General features: G+C 45.1%; 1 protein-coding gene across 1 annotated transcript in view; it reads right to left on the reverse strand.

Moving 5' to 3' along the window:
- Positions 1-1155: 1155 nt before the first annotated feature.
- The window catches only part of COL23A1 (collagen type XXIII alpha 1 chain), a gene marked incomplete at both ends in the record, with an annotated part of 26732 nt that continues 5008 nt past the window's right edge, over positions 1156-22879 (reverse strand). The window contains 20 exons of the mRNA XM_010163056.2: positions 1156-1194; positions 5604-5690; positions 6358-6411; positions 6917-6943; positions 7204-7257; positions 7350-7421; positions 7853-7879; positions 8760-8801; positions 9613-9684; positions 10056-10145; positions 10636-10680; positions 11832-11885; positions 13423-13500; positions 14447-14491; positions 16081-16143; positions 16721-16765; positions 17918-17944; positions 18372-18398; positions 18910-18945; positions 19394-19510. Coding sequence (XP_010161358.2) covers positions 1156-1194; positions 5604-5690; positions 6358-6411; positions 6917-6943; positions 7204-7257; positions 7350-7421; positions 7853-7879; positions 8760-8801; positions 9613-9684; positions 10056-10145; positions 10636-10680; positions 11832-11885; positions 13423-13500; positions 14447-14491; positions 16081-16143; positions 16721-16765; positions 17918-17944; positions 18372-18398; positions 18910-18945; positions 19394-19510 — 1101 coding nt within the window. The remainder of the gene's footprint in view (positions 1195-5603; positions 5691-6357; positions 6412-6916; positions 6944-7203; positions 7258-7349; positions 7422-7852; positions 7880-8759; positions 8802-9612; positions 9685-10055; positions 10146-10635; positions 10681-11831; positions 11886-13422; positions 13501-14446; positions 14492-16080; positions 16144-16720; positions 16766-17917; positions 17945-18371; positions 18399-18909; positions 18946-19393; positions 19511-22879) is intronic.

Raw genomic sequence — 22879 nt, forward strand, 5'->3', positions numbered from 1 at the left:
CTGATGTTACCATGCGTATCTTACAGCTTTGGGAGCTTTACAATATTTTTCCAAGTCCATAAATGACAGAATCCGGTATAAAAAAAGGTCAATATATTACTGTTGAAAGTTTTTTTTTTTCCTTTTTTTATACAAAAATTTAAAAATTGATCAAAATATATCACATTATTTACACATTGTGCTTCATGCTTAGAGATCACTGAAAAAGAACACAGACAAACATTTTAATCAGAGATAAATGCTCCATTCATTATATTTACTAATCTTATTAATATCATAAGGATTAGCATTCAGATTTCTTTTAATATTAACAGCACATCCAAACAACTTACCACAGAATTAAAACCTTTCATACGCTAAGGGCGTGCTCGCATTCTAACCAAGGGTTTTGCAACCAGTTAGTAACATGCTTGCTATTAACTCAAACTGTGTCCACATACCACATGTTTGAAACTGGGTTAGTAATTCCACTCAGCTTCAGTGTCATACCCTTGTCAGAGAACACGGTTACACCATCCTCCTATGAATCTGGATCAAATCCTCATCTTATGGGCAGGGGGAAAATGTTTCTCCTCATTCTCCTGGGCTGCATTCAGCACTTACAACCCCTGTCTGCTGTTCTGGTTTTGTGAGACAGTAAAAATTTCCTGACCCACCTGCACCCTGATTTACCGATTACAATAAAGCAGAGTAATGGTTGTGGATTATAATTACAAGGGCAGAAAAGTCTTTGTTTGGAAATATTGTGTTTTGTAACTGTGACAAAGAGGTTTTAACCTGCTGTAAAAGTCTCAGCTCAAGGGTATGGTCTAAGTCACACAGGCACATTTTGTAGAGTCTTTGCATGAGTGGTTCCTAAACTACCTGGGCCAGAATAAAAAACAAACCTGAAAAAAAAACCCAAACAAAAGCACTGCTACTGACAGTATTAATGAGAATATTTTTTCATGGTTAGCCAGTGTTCCTAACACCAATCTGCAGCTGTGGGGAACAAGACACGAAGCTAGATGGAACTCTGCTCTCCCAAGGCATGACATGATGTCTGCCAGGCACATAACCTGTTGCTTAAAGGAAGTGCAGCAGGACAATCACCATGCAGCAAACAAAATTACTCAGAACCTGGTCAAGGGTATATAATTATTATTATTACTGTACCTTATGCCAACATCCTGCTACTGGTAGTCCGTCTGGTCCCTGCAAAATTGAATTTACAGGTTTAATTTCTGTTGCCAGTGACTTCAGTGTCAGACCCAAAAACCTGCAGCTCAGTCTTCACAACAATGAAAAGTTTAGCAGCACCCTTAATTACCATGCAAAACCCATTTACTGTATAGGCACAAAAATAAATACGCAGGCAATGTAATCTGTGTGTGTGTCACACACAACACAAACTTGAATCCACTCCAGGGTAAAAACAATAAAATAAACCTACGCTTTTTTCCTTTATACAAAAAAGAAAATGTGAACAAATATAAATAATATAAAAATTTGGAACCATACTTAACTAATGTCATAATCTGCTTTATAAGGTAGTGAATTTTGCAATCAGACATATATGGAAAGCATGATGTCGAAATGTATTTTTTGTTAATATGTGCTTTTCAGTCTAGGGGCAGTGATTTTTAATTTTTTTTATTTTTTTCTGGACGATACCTTAATTGTATTAAATCCGATCCCCCAGTACTTAGTTTCACTATGAAATCTTGAATTGCTGAACTGACTGAAATAGGACTATGCAAAGGGAGTGAAAATACTTGTCTTTTTCTGATGGAGATACAAGGAACAGAAATCAGAAAGGCAGAAGAAAGTTTTCTTACTTACCAGGAAGAAAACCCTGAAAAGCAAGAAGCCCCTTAGAAGAGGAATGGACTATGAGAGACCAACTCTGTCAAGATACTTTAGAAGAATTAGCTGATTTCAGCTGCCTTTTCTGATGCTGGATTTTTTTTTTTAAGGCTCTTGGATCTCTTGATTGCATGAATTTCTGCATGTAGAGCTACAGAGAGCACACATGCACTGACCCTTCCCCTCAGAGCCACCTCCAAATTAATTAGGGGTGGGAAACCACGAGGACATGTATGCAGCAGAGAGAACTGCTAGTGAAAATAGAGGTCAACATGCATTTTTACATTTTTTTTACTGTAAATGTCAGTCATCACATTTTTTGTATTCTGTATTGATTTTATATGTAAAATAGCCTATGCCCAATAAAACAGATGCAGTGAAGTAAGGTTACCCTCTCCAGCTACTTGTAGTGTAACAGGTCAAGTTGTTCTCACATGCTTTCCTGTAACTTTAGTTAGAGAAAACACATTTTTCTGCTGACACCAGTCAATATTTGGTCCATAACTATTCATTAAAAAAAAAAAAAGCAACTTGTACATTTTTCAGAGTTGTCTGGGGGTGAAGGGTAAAGGGACAAGATGCAGAGCAGTTCTGTGACCTAGAAAGATCCTGACCTGTTGTTAAAGCGCATCCTAACACCTATCGCCATGAGGTTGATTGCTGCCCTGGGATTTTTCTCCTTCCCATATACTCAAAATACTTATTTTGGCCATCAGAAAACTCCACGCCTTTCTACCACATTTCAAAGTGATTCAAAAATGACTTGTCAACTTAAAAAGAGCTTTGCAACCTGCACGTAAGGCTCATGCTCCCAGAGTGAAACCCATCGCTGAGAACCCAGCAAACCCCCACCACGCGGTGGGGTGGAGAACGAAGACAACACTCCCAGCCAACATGCAACTAACCCTCACCTACCTAAGTGGGAAGATGTGCAAGTGCTTTACTAACTAGTCACGTAGTAGTTCCATACTGGAGAGATGACCTACTGCAGTTTATAATGCCTTCCATACAGACAGGTCTTGTGTTTTCTATATAGTGGAGATGGGAAATAGTTGGTAAATAAAACATCTCTAGGGAGTAAATACGGAGAGTCGGAGCACGCCTGCTGCTAGTATTTGGTTTCTTCAACGCATATGAAAGTAATTTAACTTTTTGAAAAAAAAGAGACAGCTTACTGCCCTTTTGTTTCTCTGAAGACAACTGCAAATCATCTAACATGCAGCATTTTCTATGGTTTTTTAAAAAAAAAAAAGGAAGAAAATAAAACAATGATGGCTTTTTAGCTAGTTGTGCAGTGAACTGTTGGGGAACAGAGCAAGAACCTTTCTGGAGAATTGTTGGACTATTGCACAAGGGAAACCAAACTGGGCCATAGGTGCTGAGAGAAACTAGAACTCATTTTTAGTATCTTCTATCATAAAGGGGCAGGCATCCCCTAGGTGATCTCCCATTGCTTACACTCCTTATCTAAAGTGGTTTTAACTGGGATGAAGGTACAACACACCAGCATCCTTCTCTGAGCACCAAAGTGAAACATCTTGTTCCAGCTCTACTGCCTCATGTACTTCCTCTCCCTGGAGGGATTCACTCCTCAGGACAGGGCTTGGTCACAGCAGAAACACACACACAAGCCATGCAAGAAAGAAAGAGAGCAGATACTGTACCAAAGGGCAGGGTACGCTCACCCCCTCCAGGCCTGGTAAACCTGGGTCCCCTTTGCTGCCTGCAATGCTATCATCTCCCTGTTTGGAAAAATAACTGCTTGTTGAGAATGATAAAGGACATGGGAGTTACTCAGACAGACACCCATGTTTCAGTGGAGGAGGAGGAGGACGGGTCCAGAACTTTACACTTCCATTTCTGATGACACAGCAAGTCAGCAGAGTTGTTTTACAGTAGGGAATTCACAGACACGTAGGATCTGTCATCTGGGAAAGATCTTCTGTACACAAACCAGAGATTCCCCCATTTGTAACAGCGCAGTGAAAAAGATGAAGGTTAAATCATCCAGCATGTTGAGGGAGGAAAGGTAATCCACCAGAAATTAAATCATTAATTGTAGTTCCCATTCAGTCTCCAAGCAAAATGACGCATAGTGACTGAATGAGTTTTTTACTGGTAGAGTGGAGCTCTGATTGCCTCAGCTGTGCTGGCAGGGGGAGAAAAAGTCACACATTTAGAGAAGAAATGAGCTTTTTGGAGCACGTTGAAGCAGGGACCTGTCATTACTAGTTTGGTGCAGCTGAACTAGGGGCTAACAGCTACATTTAAGTAGTTTTAAGTTCAATAGTTGATATAAATCTTGACTCTCATCCTGTAGCCTCAAAGCATTTTAGGGAAAGGCTCTCTCTGGTTTTAGTCATTATATGAAAAATTAGTAATGGAAAGGAGGAATATTTTCCAGGCCAGGTAACTTACAAACCAGTAGAGGGTTCTTGGTTTGTTTGGGATTTTTTGTTTGGTTGGTTGGTTTTTGTTCTAAACCAGTAGAGGGTTCTTGGTTTGTTTGGGGTTTTCTATTTGGTTGGTTGGTTGGTTTTGGGTTTTTTTGTTGGTGGTGGTTTTTTGGGGGCCCCTGTCAAAGGAATGAGAATTTCTGGAAGTAGACTTGAGAGATTCACCTTCCTCAGGCTCAGACACCCAGGAGGTTTCCTGGAAAACCTCTGTGTGTACACACTGCACAGTGGTGGCCCGGGATGTGTCTGAGAAGGGACAGATCTGAGCCACGAGCTGCCACCTCAGGTGGAGAAACACGGGGAGGTCTCTTCTCTCAGAGGTGCTTCTTGGCAGCCCAGGGAGCTCCAGCTCGTACATCACTGATCTTTGGCAGAACTAAAATGCTATCAGCTCCAACCCACTTCCTCATGCAGGAAAGTTAGAGTCAGGCTCATCCCTCGCTTGGTTTTTTGAGTTGACTTTGCATTTAAATCACCATCCACTGCGGTGAGTTACTCTCTGATTTCAAATGTACTCAAAAGCCAGACCAGCAGCTTCACCAGGGCACACACACCATCATCATCTCCCAAAGAGCTTCACCAGGGCACACCATCATCACCTCCCAAAGAGCTTCACCAGGGCACACCATCATTACCTCCCAAAGAGCTTCAGGGCACACCAACATCTCCCAAAGAGCTTCACCAGGGCACACCAACATCTCCCAAAGAGCTTCACCAGGGCACACCAACATCTCCCAAAGAGCTTCACCAGGGCACACCAACATCTCCCAAAGAGCTTCACCAGGGCACACCAACATCTCCCAAAGAGCTTCACCAGGGCACACCAACATCTCCCAAAGAGCTTCACCAGGGCACACCAACATCAGGGCACACCATCATCATCTCCCAAAGAGCTTCACCAGGGCACACCATCATCATCTCCCAAAGAGCTTCACCAGGGCACACACTATCATCTCCCAAAGAACTTAACCAGGGCACACCATCATCATCTCCCAAAGAGCATTACTGAAGCCCATTGTTCCCGACTACAATACGAAGGTCTTTACACAAAGATCCTTTATTTTTACTGCTGTGGCTTGCTCCCATCTGGCCAGAGAGGAGCCCTTACAGCAAGCAGTGAACTTCCAGCAGTGCAGATAAAACAAACCATTAAGAAAAGTGAGAAAACAATAACCATCTGCTCTGATTTACTGCAAAATAAAGAACTACCAAATCCTCCCCCTCCCTTTCTCTGCCTGCAAAGCCGCGTCCCCTTTCAGTCCCGGCAATGCGCGCTTAGAATGAGTGAAATAAAAGACGTACCACGGGACAAGGCTGATCCAGTCCAGGAGGGCCTGGTTCTCCCTTCTGCCCTTTGGCTCCTTTTCTCCCTGGTATTCCTCTCTCACCCTGTTGGCACAATGGGAAAAATATCAGGAACTGGAGGGGAAACACCTTGACTTTAACTCGCACAGCACTTGCAGAGTCCCACACCTCACCCAGAGTAGGGATGTTTGCACTAGTGGAACCTCAACGGACTAATTAAAAATCACTGTGAAAATCTTCAGTTAAAGCTGGACAGAGAGATTTTAATAAATGATTTTATACCAGAATGGCTGAATGACTGGTTTCTGCTAGAAACCAAGTTGGTATCTGACAGTAAGTGGGAGCTCCCAGCTTCCAGCCACTCCTGCTTCCAGCAGGGCACCCTTTTATTTAAGGATCCCTGTAGCAAAACCTTTGCCTTGGATCCATTTTCAAGGTCTATAAACCAAAACTAGTGATTCTTCACAACCCTGAGCTGTCAGGCTGCTCCATTTCCCCACAATGGTTGTGCTGGGGCCAGGGGCCAGGTTTGCAGAAAGCACTTCCAAGTGGGTAGGAATTAACTGGGTGTCCTGCCCTGCACTGGGGCCATGTGAATACTTGTGCCACAGAAAAAAGACCTTACAGCAGTGACCTGAGAACTGCTGCCAGGTTGGAGAGGGAACCAGCACCCAGGGCAAGCATCGCTGCCTGCCAAAAGAGCAGCCAGTCCTGCCTCCATGAGCATCTCTACAGCCATAACCCAACTCACCTTCTCGCCTCTTTCACTTCTCTCTCCTTTCTCTCCTCTGAGACCTGGGAAACCCTATCACCACAATTTTTAGAGGGGGGAAAAAATAAATAATAAAAAAAATTAAGTTGAGTGTGCAAATGTCCCGGCATCTCAGTTCAACATAAGCAGCCTCCAGCGATCAACCCACCCTCCCATAGTGAAGAACGTGACATTTCCTTCCTGTTGACTTGGTATCTCAGCAATTCTTGGGAAAGCTAGTGCTTTACCTACCCCAGTAATATTAAATCTGTTGGAGATTTTTGGTTTCACTGAATCCAATACAAGTATTCTCAACTGGAAAGAGAAAGCCCTCCAGCATCTTTAGCTGAGCAGTTACCGCTGTGCAGTGGCAGCGGTCTGGGAACTGGCCTGAATTAAGCCCTTCCCTACAGACATGGTTCTGTGGGCACCGTGTTTAAGGGACACAAGTCTATACAGTGTTAGCTACATATTTTTCTGCCCATCTCAAGCATTTTCATGGCCTTTACATGCATGTTGTTCAGGTTTCTACATAATAATTAACATTTTCCATACTCACATCCAATCCTGGCTCCCCCGGCTTTCCCTGCAGTTGTAAAAATAATAATTAAGACATGCTAAATTGAGTCGCAGGCACACTTATATCCATTTGGTGAAATACTACAGCAGTGACAGCACAGGCTCACCCAACAACCCCTCAAGGACTCAAGGTTGCTCCTCACCACACATCAGCATAGTGCCGCTAAGCCTGGCTCTGTCATTTCACCACAGCACAATTTTACACCCCTATTTTTATTTTAGGATGACACCTCAACATCACCACTCCATTCCCACACCGATAATTACCTTCTCTCCTTTGGTACCGGGTAAACCAATGAGCCCTGGAGCACCCGGGAGACCCTTAAGGGAAAAAGAAACAAGGTGTAGGGATGGTTGCTGTCAGGCAGGTTTCTGTCGACGGCCAGAAATGAGATATCAGGAAAACAACTCACAGCAGGTCCAGTGTCGCCCTGGTCCCCCTTCTCACCACTGTCACCTTTTTCTCCCTTTGCACCATCCAAGCCCTGAATAAATGAAATAACATCAATGAAGAAGACCCAGCAGCTCTGCCCAGCAGCTCCACCCCGCGCATCTGCTGCCTCCTCCCACCTCTCCGAGATGCTTATTCACACGCTGCCGTTAACATTTTCCTCTTGACCAGACCACGTAAGAAAATAGTTGAAAATACAGGTTTAAACCTGCAAGGTTTGGAAACCCCGACTTGCACATGCCACCAGTCCTCCGTGCTGGAGGAGGATTTCACATCGTAAATGTGTTTGGAAGGAAAAACAGCTCGTCTTCCAAAACGCCAACTGCTGAACAGCACAACCAAGGGATGTGTTGTCACAAACAGTGACAAAAAAATCAGTCCCCAGAGCTGACAGGCCTTTGTGAGCCTGTAAATAATGCACTGGCAGCCTGGAAACAGTGGGTGACATTTAATTTATAGACTTACTTTAGGCCCCTGGATTCCTGGAGGACCCTGCGGGAAAGACAATGGTGCATTTGAAAACTAGAATTTAAAAAACAAACCCCAAAGTTTGTTCTTCCTAAACCATTTCTTGCTCAAATTATGAGCTGACAATGGCCAAATATTTCTTTTCAAGACAGGTGGCAGTTTATTTGGTTCTCCGACGTCAAATCCGGGGGAAAGAGGAACTGAAAAGGAACCGCTTTGTGTAACACACAACAATAAAACGCTGTAATAGAGCTTTGGGGAGCAAGTATTGGAAGAGCTTTCGTGAAGCAAGTGACAGCCAGCTCTGGAGGGCAGCACCCTGCCACCACAGCCCTCTAAGCCCAGGCTGGGCTAGGGACACCTCCTGAGTTATGAATGCCACCTGGTTTTGAAGCACGGCCTCTCAAGGTGCATCTTGGACACATCAGAGGCATCTTGACCTTCCCGATGCCCTTGACAGCTCCTCAGCCTTTTGGAGCATCATCAGTACCAAATACCTTTGATATCTGCATCAAAAAATGCTCTGAGTGTTCATCACCAGCCACTTCCTCTCCTGCTGCAATTGATGGCAAAAACTTATCGACTTGGGCAAATTTGTGGGAATACAGAACACCATCACAGAGGGAACAGGTTTTCCCACCCCATAAGGTTTTATCTTCTCCCCACCTCAAGGAGCAACTTGAATATTTGCAAAACATGCCACAAATGCTGATAGACTCTCCTAAATCAGGTGCTTCCATCTCTCCAAAGACAACACACGACACTGTAGCTCTTCCCTCATTATTTTTTTCCCCAGATTCACAGCAGCTTGCAATAATTAAACAGAGCAAACCACCCTCATCCTGAACTAATCACATGAGATAACAAATCAGCTAATTGCAGAAGCCACTTTCCAGAGTCTTACCATAGGGCCGGGTAGTCCAGGGGGTCCTGGCTCAGGTATGATCTGCAGAAGGGAATTAAACGGCACGTTAACGGGGCTGGGCACAGGGAAAAACATAGTTTGGGAGTGGAAACCTTACATGGCCCAGAATAATGATTTAATGCCCTCTGATTTAATGGGTTTAATCCAAATATCTGCTAATCAAAGAGTTGCTCGTTGGATTTATAAATAAATGAATCTTAATAAAGACATGAATCAAGGCAGCCTCTGAGATGAGAGGTGTGACCCACATAACTCGGTGTTATTTGCCAGTCGCAAAATGGAGGTGATGGAAAATGATGTAATTTTCTGTACGGACCAGAGGAAACCAGCCTTTTTGATTAAAAAAAAACAAATTAAAACAAAAACCCCACCAACAACAAAAGCACCCCCCAAAAAACCCCCCACAGAACAAAATTAGAGCTCTCATGTCATTAATAAAAAACTATCAAAATTCATCACTTTTTTTTTTTTTTTTTTAAGAAAAGGCCTGAAAAAGGAAAAAAAGATGCAGAAATCCTATAAAACTGCAAGGGGCCCAGTATGTTTTTATAACAAAACTTAATTCTGACAGCAGCATCCCATATCTCAACCATCAATGCAAAATCTAAAGTAACTTTGTGGTGACAAGCGCACAAGATGTTCTTCCCTAGCGAATAAACCCCATTTAGATGCAGCTGAAAGTTTTTGTAGAAAACAGTTGGGGTTTGGTCCCCTCTGCTGCGCTGATGGATACGGAACCAGCAGCTCCAGGTTGCCACACCCCAACTTCACCTGACCCCAACTTCACCTGACCCCACCTTGCAGAAGAGGCTTTACATTGCCAGGATCTTACATGATTATTCTGCAAACACGGTGAGCCGGTGTCTCCTTTTTCTCCTTTATCTCCTTTTGGCCCTTCTGCTCCCTAAAAGATAAAAATATAACCCTGATGTGGTGCATCTTCCAGGGAAGGAGAAACAAGAGAGAAAAAAAACCAAAAAAACATTTGTCTTCCTTTAAACTCCATCCTTGGCTCAAGCAAATCTCATTTTCATCCCCAAGGGGATGTGAGAAAACATTTTCTCCTTGCTACCAGCTTAGATCATCTTCTGATTAAGCCGTTATCATCATCATTAGCGAAGAAAATCCAAAGCTCCCGCATCCTCCAGCCCCGCAGTGGTTTGGTGTTGACAGGCCATTGCTTAGATCAAACCTGGTCACATACTGAGCACTTGCAGAACTCGATGCATTAAAGAACCAAGCAGCAGATGTACAAGGACAGAGAGAGGGACGTACCGGTGGACCCGATAAACCCATTTCTCCCGTCTCTCCTTTCTGCCCCGTGATCCCTGCGCTGCCCTGGTCACCCTTCGCTCCTTTGGGACCCTGCAAGTTTACAGAAAACAAGTAGTTAGGAGAAAACTCTTTTAAAAAACCCCCCCAACAGCCATTTCTGCCTTTTTGCTGCTTCTCTCCACATGGCAGCACAAATTCACAAAAACATATTTTCATGTTAAAATTTAAATATGCCCATTTTGCTGGCGCAGCAGAATGTGGCTGGGCCGTAGCAGGGATTGCAGCCTTTGAGGGCTGGGAAGGTTTACAACTAAATTGGAGACAGTGTCTGACAAACCCCTCATAAAAGGGGTCCCTTTAATCGGCAGATGTGACCACGAGCAACATCTGCACGCTCACGGCTGAGCGCGGCCGTAAGCAATGGGTGATTAATTCAAGGAGGTGAATATTATGGGGCAGAACTTGTTCCTGGCAGGCTGAGATTTGCTTTTCACAGCCACAGCTCTCACAGACACACAGTAAATTCCTTTTTAACTTGGCTCCTACAACATCTCGTGTGATCCAGCCATGCTCCACGTACCTTTTCACCATCCAGTCCAGGTGGACCCGGCAAGCCCAGCTCCCCCTGAAGCGACACAAAGAAAGGGGAATCCAGGGTAAGTTAAATCAGGAAATCATCTCGGGAAAGGATTTTGCAAGGAAATGAGTTCTTCACATCTATCAGCTTTTGTGAGTTATGAGTTTGGCATTGTCAGGCTCGGGAGCAGCAGCAGCGAGGAGGTTTCAGTGATGTGCCAGCATTACCATCCAAATTTGGGTGACATGGAGACCTCGAGAGGCATTGAAATCCTGCCCCATCCCATTCTTCCAAGAGATGCTTTTCTGCAGGTTAAATTCTTCTTTTAAAGAAACTACAGCTGACTGTAGGTTCTTGGCTATTGCTTGGGGCTGTTCAGCCTGGAGAAGTTTCCAGGGAGATCTTATAGCAGCCTTCCAGTACCTGAAGGGGCTACAAGAAAGCTGGGGAAGGACTTTTCATAAGGGCAGTTAATGACAAAACAAGGGGAAATGAGTTTAAACTGAAAGAGGGGAGGTTTAGATTAGATATTAGGAAGAAGTTCTTCACTGTGAGGGTGGTCAGACACTGGCACAGGTTGCCCAAGGAAGTTGTGGATGCCCCCTCCCTGGAAGTGTTGAAGGCCAGGCTGGATGAGGCTTTGAGCAGCCTGATCTAGTGGAAGGTGTCCCTGCTGCTGGCAGGGGGGTTGGAACTGGATGAGCTTTAAGGTCCCTTCCAACCCAAACCATTCTATGATTCTATGATTGTGCAGTGGGAGGACAGAGTGGTCCTGCTTGGACATAGTGCTGGGGCAGTGAGCAGCACCCAGGGACGGTGGGATGGAGGGCAGCTCAGCAAAGCCTTTGGGACCACCAGCCTCTCCTCACAACTGCTTCTCCCGTGTACTTGTGCCTCCTGCCACGTGCAAGGAGGACATCTTGGAGGGGCCAGGATTTAACCTGTCAGGTGTGGGACTGGGAGTGGACTCCTTTCTGGGACAGCATCCTCTGAAAGAGGCTGGACACAGGTCAACAAAACTTGGGCTTTTGTGTGAAAACCTCCTTTTTCAGCCAGAGGAAGGGTTAAATAGCATGTCCTCTACCACACGTAGCTTCAAGTCTCGCAGGCAGCATTGCCTGCCTTATTTTAGCTTAGGAGACACTTGCTACATGGAGAGCCACTAATGACCACAAACACCACCATCTGCATGGGCTTACCTTGGGACCTGGAGCACCTTGGGGGCCCGGTGGCCCTGGGGGACCTGGTGAACCCTGAAACACAGCAAACAAAACAGGCATGAGCATGGCTAATAGGAAAATGGCACAGCATCCCTGTGCTGCCAGGGATGAGCTGGGAGCAGCTCCCAGCTGTGATCTACAACAGACACTCATGTGACCCATGGTTGCCCAAACACCACGATGAGCTTTGCTGGCAAGAAGCATCCCAAACGCTCCTCTGGTCCAGGGGATATTCATGCAAAAGACAACACTGGTGCTAGTTGAGTGTCCACGTACAGTGGTACATGTGGTTAAGAGGTAAAATGCCTTTAGCCAGAGGTGTAGCCCCAAATTTGGGTTCCTCTTTTTGCTTTCTCCTCTCTCCAGTCAGGCTGGAGAGAAGGATCCTGCTGCAAACAGCAACCACCAGCCAGGGAACTGCAATTAAAGAGGGGAAATGAAGGAGTTTGTGTGAGCACTAACAGCAGGAAAACCTTGCACACTTCAATAAGCTCTTTTTCCTGAGCACTGCTGGGTGTGGAGACCATGAACCACCTTGAGATGAACAAATATTTTGCAACTTGCACATTATCTCAAACACCAAAACCCATGGTCTCACTCAGCTGAAAACCAAAATGGTATCAGATCCTCAAGCACCTTTTTCCATGACTGCACACTCAAACACTGTCACATTTAATGACACTGGAAGCCGTGTAAAGCCACCACCCCTTTCCAAAGCTCTGTTCACAAAGACAGGTCAGTGTGCAGACACTGAAAACTGCTAATAAGCAGGAAAATGGCAAAGTTAGTGAGGTTCAACGACATGCCCCTCAGCAATCTCCACATGTAGCACACAGGAGAGGGTCTGGGCCCAGCAGATGAAGTCTCCAGACATTTGATGGAGCCTCTCCAACCACCGCACTCCACAAACTCCACTCACAAGCCGCATGCCGTGCAGACATCTGGCAAACAGTAATTACCACCACTTTGTGTATCCCTGCAGCCTGTTAGAAAACAATTAGGATAGGTCTCAAATATGTCTGTAATTAAGGATTTACTCTATTTGGCTTCTTTTCTTCTATTTAGCTTCTTTCATCTTAACAAAAACGACAAGGCACTGCTTGGCCAGGCAGGTTAGGGCTCGGGCATCATTTCCCTTCCTCCCGCATCCCAACTGCTGCTTGTGGAGAAAACCACTCCCACTGCCATGGGAACAACACCCTGTAACCAGCAGCTTTGAAGCTGTAATTTGGCTGATCCCACTCATTCCATCAGCTGTTTATATGTCACAGGTTGTGCCAGGTTGCTTTTACCTGCAGAACATTAACTCATCCCACAGCCAGATCCCCCTGAGTTCACAACCTTGGGTTTTCCCATCGTTTTTGCTGGTACATCCTCAACATCCTCAGCCCCCAGATGCAGTAAGTTCTTCCCACCCAACCCAGCTCTGTGCTGAGACAGAGATCTCGGGAAGGAGAAGTAGGACAGGGACAGACACAGTGCCACAACATCACCATGGCAGAGCTCAGCAGTTCTCCAGTCCTTTCCCAATAACCCACAGGAGCTGGCACAGCTTTGGTGTGGGGCTCACCTTGAGCGCATCCAAGATTCGGCCATCGTAGTCGATCACAACAGTGTCACCCTGTTCCCCTTTCAGGCCGGGGGGACCCTGCAACCGAGGACGAAACCTACTTAGTTTTTGCAGCATCAGAGAAGCAGGTGCTATGAAAGCAAAGACCGGACACCCAGGTGTTTAGGGATGATCACCTTACAAATGCCATTGATTCAATCAATTCCTAGTCTGACACCTGTAACTGTTACCCAACCAGACCTCAAAAGGACACAAATTTGTGTAACCAAGAAGTGCATCAAAATCTTCACTTGATTACCCCATACACAGCTTCCTTCTTAAAAAAAAAAAAACAAAACACAACCCAAACCAAACAAAAAACAACAACAACAACAAAAAAGGGTCACAGGTTGGTCACACTAAGAAAATGGGACTTGACTGCATTTCCCAGAGCTATCTCCTGCAAAATGTACCAGGCACTAGTGAGGCTGCACCTTGAGTGCTGGGTTCAGTGTTGGGCCCCTCACTCCAAGAAGGACATGGAGATGCTGGAGCGTGTACAGAAAAGGGCAGCAGAGCTGGGGAAGGGTCTGGAGCACAAGTGTGATGAGTTCCTGGCTGAGGGAACTGGGGTTGTTGAGCCTGGAGAAAAGGAGGCTGAGGGGAGACCTTCTGGCTCTGTCCAACTCTTTCTTTCCTGAAAGGGTTCTGAAGGGGTTGCCCAGGGCAGTGGTGGAGTCCCCATCCCTGGAGGGATTGAAGAGTCGTGTAGACATAGTGCTGAGGGACATGGGTTAGTCGGGGACTTGTCAGTGTTGGGTTCATGGTTGGACTCGATAAACTGAAAGGGCTTTTCCAATCGAGGCAATTCTGGGATTCCATGAAAATGATTTGTTTAAATATGCACCATCTCTATTTTCTAGCACTGAACTGATCCTGAGGTGATTCAACCACATCCTAAGCAGAAGGAGGTTGTGGGGAACATCCTAGGTCGAGGCAAATACATGATTCCAAACTGAAAAAGCAAAACTCTGAACATCCATACCCGGGGTCCGATGGAGCCGATTCCTCCTTTCTCACCAGATTCACCCTGAAAAATCAAAATTACATTTTTGGTTCAAAGAAACCAAGGAAAAGAGAGGATATTTATCTTAAAAACACTGTAACTACATGAGATGCCAAGATATGTTTTAGATTAAGAAGTACAGCACCAACACGGAACCGCTTCTCCTAGCGAAAAAACAGATTTGACTGGTTTTTTGACTATATTTTTTCCAAAATATATTTACTTCTCTATATTTACTTGTGCCAGGTTGCTTTTACCTGCAGTACATTAACTCACATCCCACAGCCAGATCCCCCCTGAGTTCACAACCTTGGGTTTTTCCCACCGTTTTCGCTGGTACATCCTCAATATCAATATCAATATCATCCTCAAGTAAATAAACAGAAGTAAATATATTTTGGAAAAAAAAAAACAACAACAAAACAACAAAAAACCCACCCAAAATAAACCAAGGTTGGTGGGAGCCAGTTGACAGTAAGAAAGCATCTCACTGCAGAGACAGCAGAGTGACCTGCTCGGGGCTGAGCTCCCCGTAAGGGCGAGGTGCCCTGTGCCGTGCCGCTCTCCGGCTCCGCGCTCTGCTCCGAGCGTGCCAAGCTCTGCCTCTTTGTGCTGAAGTTTCACACGGCTCTCTCTTTGCTTTAGGCTGAAATTTGCGTGTGGAAAGATTCAGCTGACACGTTTAAACCATTTTCGAGGGCGAGTTTAAGGAAGAGGGTTGTGCCAAATTTTTCTTTTTTTTCCCTTTTTTTCCTTTTTTCCTCCTTTTTTTCCTCCTCCCTTTTTCTTTTTCCTCCTTTTTTTTTTTTTGAAAGTTAGGAAGTTTTAGAAAGCTGCAGCATCCTGACAGTTCAATTCAGGATTCAAAACCATACCTTTTGCCATAGCCATGATTATCTATCTGCTGAACAAATTAAAGCTCTCAAAAAAGTGAAAAAATAAATAATGTATAAATGCAAAGACTGTTCATAGTAAAAATTTAATTCAGCAGGTCCCAGTGGGAATAAATCAGCACTGCTACTATGGTTTTAGAAAATAAAAATAACAATGGCTAAGGGTCACCCAAGCCCACGTGTCTTCATCATATACAGTTTCCTGCCCAACAAGGAGCCAGGGTTGTTTGAGATGGAAAACACGACTGGATGGAGATCCTACTAAATAAGAAGCAGCTGAGGGGGGAAATAACAGCCCATGAATGCTGTCTCATCATCTCCACTTGACGTATCGAGACTGTCTGATTGCATTTCTTGGCAGTTATGAAGGTCAGTGGAACAGGATGGCACGTAAGTGCTCTGGGCTTTGAAGTGATACCTCAGCCATCGATCCAATGATCAAAACGTGATCAGAGGTTTAGTTCTTTGGGGGAAAAAAGAGGCACTTCAATGAAAAACATGCAAAGAGATGATTTTAAAAACTCTTATACTCATCTCTGCTTGAATCCAGCTTTCATTAAACCACCAGGAAAAGGTAAAATACTTCTCAACAACCCCATTTTGTTTCATTTTGAGCACTTTATGAGCTTTTTAGAAGGCAAAGGCTTAAAATACCTACTCAGCTGAAGCCCTGTGCCTCAGTAGTGTGCCCAGCTTCCCAGCTAATGGACTTGTATTTACCTTGGGTCCTGGCAAGCCATCTGTGCCATTCTCTCCCTTGGGACCTGCGCTTCCTTTTTCCCCCTGAAGACAAAGATGATTTAGATAAATGCTGGATGGGTAGGATGGAAAGCAGGTTTCTTCAGGTCAGAATTTTCTTGCTTTATCTTTACTTTTACATACGTGAGTGAACAAAGCTCTGCTTTTAGCCTGAAATACATCACGTTGCCTAGGTGCCAAAGGGGAGTTTTTGAGATAAAAATGAAGCTTTTAGGCTTAACGGTTTGGTTGCGGGTGGTACGTTCAGCTATGAAGTTAGCTCAAAAAACAGAGGGGTTGGAGAAGGCTCCTGCAGAGCCCACTGCACCCTACATCTGGGCACTGCAAACCCACATGCCAAACCCCCAATTTGCTTCTGCAAGAGGAGCCTCTAAATGGCAATTCTCTGCCAACAAGTTGTGTTTGGAAACATCTGGGCAGAGCTACTGTGGCAGAGGGATGGGTTATCCTTCTCTTTCTACTCTCCCCCCCCACCCCTTGTTTTTGTTCTTTTTCCATGTCAGGGGAGAAATGTGCTTCTCAACCTGCCCCAGTTGTGATACTGTGCCAAGAAACCAGATAGTAAAAGATGCTGCCAAGATAGACACAGAGCAGAACATACCTTAGGGCCCATCAGTCCTGGTTCCCCAGGGATCCCATCATCACCCTAACAACATCAAATATAAAAGGTGAAATACAAAGAACTTTTATACACGTATTGTTTGGCTCCAACACATCATTTGATCCCACTGAGTGTTGTACAGACCCAAGACCCACTCAGGTTTGCAGACGGCTGGGTGAAGCTGCAGCAAGGAGCCCAGGAGGCTCCAGCATGGTCTTCTGCTCCCACCCAGCTCTGCCTCCCCTGCTCCCAGGGCGGTGGATGGGCATCTCCCAGAATTTGCTTACAGCAGGCACTAAGGAAGATGCTCTCCCACTTCTAATAGAAATTAGATATTTATTCAATTTAGTCTTTTGGGTCCCAAAGGCCTCCTGCAAGCTGCCACCCATCCCCACGGACTTCACCACAAGTCACCAGCACGCCCATCTCCCAGGCAGAGATCATCTTGTTTTTCCTGTCATGTTCCATTGTTCTCTTGGAGTAAAATCACTTTGTAGGTGCTGAAAAGGTTACTTTTACTGGCCAGTTATGAGATTTTAAAGCCAAATTCTGGCCTGAAAAACACCCATGGCCATGTCTGCTTTGGGGCAGAGCAGTAAGAGGGAAAGGCTGGGGCCCTGCCAGTGCTTTGGCTTCAGCTAAAGGCAGAGATTTATCCACTACTTGATGGCACCGTCAAAAGAAAATGTGGAGAGCTCAGACATGTGAAACCTCCACAGTCTTCAACACCCAACCCAAGCTGCATGCCTGTCCTTAAGAGAGCAGGCAACCCCCTGGAGACCTGGGTGCTGCATGGTGGTGCCCATCCCAGGAACCACAAACCCATCCCGGGGGGCCCTGGGTAGACAACAGCCTCCAGGCGCTTCTTGGTTCCGCTTGAATTACTGGAGCGGAAGGGCTCAAGACCTACTGCTTTGTTTGGCATTTGCTATTTTATTCTTTGTCTATTGGGCAGATGTGATTGCAGCTTCTGCCTCGCTTGTTGTAATGAAAACCAGGCTGCAGGCACCGCCGTGCCCGTGCTTCGGGGTCCCATGGGTGAGAAACCCCAGGGAACACAAGGAATGTCTCGGTATGGACAGCCATGACCACGGCATCTCCATCGGTCTCTGGCAATGGTTTCTCTAGTTGAGTGCCAAGTAAAGCAAAAAAATAAAAATAAAAATAATTTTTTTTTAAAAAAAATCACCATTTTACCTTTTTTCCTTGGATGCCAGGCTCACCCTTCAAAAACAAACACAGAAGAGAAAGAAGTTTAGAGACATAACAGAAAATAAGACCAATCGCATGAATACTCAACATTAATTGTAAAGTTAAAACACTTGGCTTGTGTTGATCATCTTTATCCCCCTCAAAAAAGCAAGAAAGCACAATCCTACAGCACAGCATGGCTGACCTATGACTCCCTCCATCCCCGTTAAAAGGTTTCAACATGGGCAGTGGTTGTGCTTTTTGAGTAGGCAACACATTCAGACATTTGCAGCTCCAAGTCAATGGTTAATTCTAAGGTGATACCTTAGAAATTTAGTATCTGATCCCTATAGATGAGTGGGAGTCCAGTGCAAAACACACATTCATCTCCACCCCCCCTTATACTGCAATGTTTCAATAATTTCTATTAAACTTGGATAAGAAATTACTTATTACCCACCTTTGGTCCTGGAGGTCCCCTGGCACCCTGTTGAATGTAAAAGTAGCTGGTATAACTTGTTTGACAATAGAGGATAAAAACATTTCCAAGGGTATTTTAATTCCCATGAAAAAAAAAAATGATGTAGATACCAGTCCCTCATCTTCCCTCACAAATACACTGGTAAATTTTCTGTACTCCCAGTAAATAATACTCTTTTCTTTTTTTTAATAGCTTGTGTATTTTATGTATAACAAGCACCTTTTTATCCAACCTAGACCTTAGGGAATTGGAGTTACAACGTCAGGAGGCTTCAGAGGAACAGAAGGGGGGATACAGGAGCAGCACACCTCTCCAGAAGATGCTCTTTTCTCCCCACTGGCATAGGTACCCCTAGATAAACACCCATTTTAGGGCAGCTACAATTTCCCATGGGTTTTTTTTTTTTGGCCTCCTTAAGCAATGATGCAAAATCACTTGGTGCAGGGAGCTTAAAGGATGATGTAAAGCGAGGGAGGTGAGGGATATGTATACACAGATGCTGCTGGGCAATACTAACCATGAGGCCATCCTCTCCTGGTTCGCCTTTGAAACCCTGCAAAAATAAAAAGGCCAACATTGAAACTATTATCCCTCATTCTCTAAAGTGCTCAGTGATAATTAGGATGTTCAGTGGCATCGTGCTGCAGCCTCTTTTTTTATTACATGAATTGCCAGTGATCTGGAGATTTGCAACAGGTCAACTGAAGGCTTCAGATCATGGAAGGTATCTCCTCCAGGCTCTCCGAGTTAACAACCAGCACCCGCAAACAGGTCCAGCTCTTTGCTCCAAAACTCAAGATGGAAGGTCCCCTCCTGTTCCCTCGGCCCACTGCCCCAAAGCTTTGGTGTATGAGTGGCCATCAGAGCCCAACCGCTGGCCCAGGCTGGGGACTCAGTGGTTGGGGTGACAGCACCGGTGAAGGGGACGCCCTTCACCCTCCTCTCCCTCGCTGGGCTGGGGACGGCCCGGCATGTGCTCGCTGCGCATCTCCCGTCCTTACAGGGGGGCCTGGAGGTCCTCTTGGGCCATCTTTTCCCGTGTCACCAGGAGGCCCTCGGGCACCTGGGGGTCCTGGAGGACCAGGGGGGCCAGTGGCTCCATCTCGACCTTGATCACCCTGGAAGAAGTTCACACAGACATGGTGAGATGAAGTGGCATTGGCCGTGGGGTGCCCATGACACACACACACTGCATCCCTGGGGCCATCAGCACCCCGGCCTCCGCTATCCTGGATGAATTTAATTACAGCAGCCAGTTGGGAAGGCTGGGAGCTCATGGATGCTTCATGCCCTTTGGGTCTGGTTCTTTAACCATGATTTTGCTCAATGCCTTCCAACAAAGTTTCACCTCATGAAACCCTTACCCAACAACTGTCTGCAGGGAAACTACCAATTCAGCAGCACCCCGAAATAACCCAGACCCAACAACATGCTGGCATGGAGCATGCACACACACTTCCACACCTTAGTAGACCACACTAAAAAAACCAAAAAATCCACCAAAAAAAGGCAAAAAAATAAAGTAGCACTTGGTATCATCCTTAAATACAGCCAAGGTCATCTATTAACACCCAGCATAGCTCACCCCCTGCACTGCTTGGGTGCAAAGAAACAAGCAGCAGCTCTTTCTCCATGTGACTGTGGAGGTTTGGTAGGTGCCCACTCTGGAGAGGAGCACCCAGTTATCGGCTCCTGACCCACCGCCGGCCACCGCAGCCCAACCCCGGGGCTGTAGCCAGGCAAATCCATGAGGCTGCACAATGGAAAACCTCATGGAAAGGCCATCTCGTAAATCTTTTAGCAACATCTGGAAGGGTTACCACTGAGGCAGTAAGAGGACTGTATTTAATATGTGGTCCACCCTCAAATCAGGGACAAGTGTGGGATTTTCAGAAGTCCTTAAGTGACTTAGCAGCACAAATCCCACGGCCTTTCAACAAGATCTGTGCTCCTAAATCACTTGCATAGTTTAAAAAAAAAAAGAAATCCTATTGCAAATGCTGAACACTGCATCCAATTATGCCAAGAGTCTCCCACTAAATTTTGCCTAATTAAAACGTCACGTTTAGAGGACGAGGATTTAAACACTCTAGTTTTAATGCATTTTCTTTTACAGTACCAGCACTGTTCATATGAACATCTATAGGACTTTGCTGCTTGATTCCTAATTCTCAAAGGACCAAATGCTAAAACCCATCACTTTTATGCCGCTTTACTTTGACCAAACTCCCCCTAAATTCCAACGGGGTTTCACTCAAGCGTGCTCCCAACAAGCACCTCTGAAGGTAGCCATGGTAACGACAATTTAAAATAGCAATAGTGCACTTTCAGCCAGAAACAAGAAACAAAAGCAACCCGAAGAATCACAGCAAACCAGTGGCAGCAGATCTGATACATCTACCTTGAGCACTCGTCGGCTAAAGACAAGCGGATCGTTAGCCAGAAATCCATGATTGAGCCGGGGAAAAACCATCTAGTCAGGTAAAGTGGGAGGCAGAGAAGGAAAGAGCAAGAATTTAAGATGAAAGCACAGTGGGAAAAATGAGTTTTAAAGCCTGTAACAACATATAACAACTCTTCTTTACTGATAATTAATTGATGAACTAATCTAGGGAGCCAACAGTAGTTGTTTTAACGTTCTGGATAACACTGGAGCTTGGTGAGCAGTAAACAGACATAGGGAAACAAGTATCTTCTCATTAGTTTACTGCACAATAGGACATTCAAAGCAGTTGGGGTACAGAGGATTCCCCTACTGCAGGGCTTTCTGCAGAATAAAGAGCATGATTCCAGTAAACCCCACGGGGGATATATCCCAGCATTTCTCTCGAGACTAAATATTAGATTTATTTATTTTTTTTTCCCAGAGGCTAAAATGAATACTGATGTATTCCTCAGCCTGCAAAACACAGATAAATCTCTCAGATTTATATGATGCAAAAACAATGTATCCAGACCATGTCAGTAGTCATTGCTATTGTCTTTTAGCTTTCCCACTTATCTATCCAGGGAGAAGTAGTTAGATATTTCCTTCCTCAGGACACTGCTTGCATCTCCCTTTCCCCATCCAATCCCTGCACACATCCACAGGAGGAGCAAAAGGACAGAGCAAAGCCACGAGAAGCCCCCACAGGAACACACAGCACATCCTCCATGAGATTTTTGGAAGGTTTCTAAGGAATAAACCTCTTGTCCAAATTGTCCAGGGAACTTTTAAACCTTTCACATAAACAACATAACTCCCAAACTCAGTTTTGGGGTAAATATTGCATAGACAAGCCCACCTCTTGCCCACCCTTCCCAGGAGAGGCTTAGCAGCAGGCATCCACAGGTACATTGAGCAGAGATGTTTTAACACAGTCATCTCAAAGGGGGAAGAAAAACAAAATCAGATAGAAAAACCTCATCATTCCTGGAAAATAAACCCCTTCTAATAGTTATTTTTCAAGCTGTAGAGAGAGGTTTTAGCTCAGCTCTCACTTAAATACAGCCATTTTGGGCAGAAACAATGTTGAAATCCTGAGATTTTCAAAACCCAAGATGATGCCACATTAAGGTTAATGGGGACATAGAGCCCTTGTGCTCGGCCAGGCTCTCCAGATGCTACAGAAACCACCAAAAAGGCTCTACTGAGAGCAAAGGGTTTTGTGGTAGACCCAAAGGACCTAGTTTTATGGCTTCTTATGTTCATGAAGATACACAAGAGCATTATGTAGGATTTTCAGAAAAGCCCAAGGAGCAAGACAGGAACTGAAACTTTTTTTTTTTATTCCTCAGATTGCTGAGCATCATCCAAGTTAACACCTCCCAAGCCCAGCCCCGTCTCTTTCCATGTGAAATGACAATTTGCATTTGCTCGGAGGCCAAACACGCTGTATCCTACCAAACCCAGCCCTCGCACTTTTAATTTTAAACAATCCCTGTTACAGATGGGGCCATGAATGGTGAAGAACCCTGAGGGCTATTAAATACAGAGACACCATCTCTGGCTCAAGAAATGTCCACGCTGTAGACAACCAGGCTCCAGGAGAGCAGTGAAGTGTGTTGGAGTTACACGTTCCTGCTCCATATTTACACTCTCCCTATGCAACTGGTCATGGGACACCTGGCTAACTGGTCTTTGGGTCTGACCCTCTGTAGCCATGGAGTCTCAGAGCACAGAAATACTATGGAATTTCCAGCTCTAGAGTCCTCTGTTCAGCCCTTTCAACATAGTGGTCCAAAATAAGAAGTGAAGTCAAGTCAACACAAAGTCTCCATACATCTTATGGATCTTTATCCATGTCTATAAATACCTGAAAGTGTGGGGGCCAAATGGATGGGGCCGGGCACTTTTCGGTGCCCAGTGACAGGACAAGAGGCAATGGGCAAAAAAACTGGAGCACCGGAAGTTCCAGACAAACTTAAGGAAAAACTTCTTTACTGTGAGGGTGACAGAGCCCTGGGACAGGCTGCCCAGAGAGGTTGTAGTGTCTCCATCATGTTCA

This window comes from Antrostomus carolinensis, unplaced genomic scaffold (genome assembly GCF_000700745.2).
Source record: "Antrostomus carolinensis isolate BGI_N321 unplaced genomic scaffold, ASM70074v2 scaffold9132, whole genome shotgun sequence".
NCBI classification, from domain to species: domain Eukaryota; kingdom Metazoa; phylum Chordata; class Aves; order Caprimulgiformes; family Caprimulgidae; genus Antrostomus; species Antrostomus carolinensis.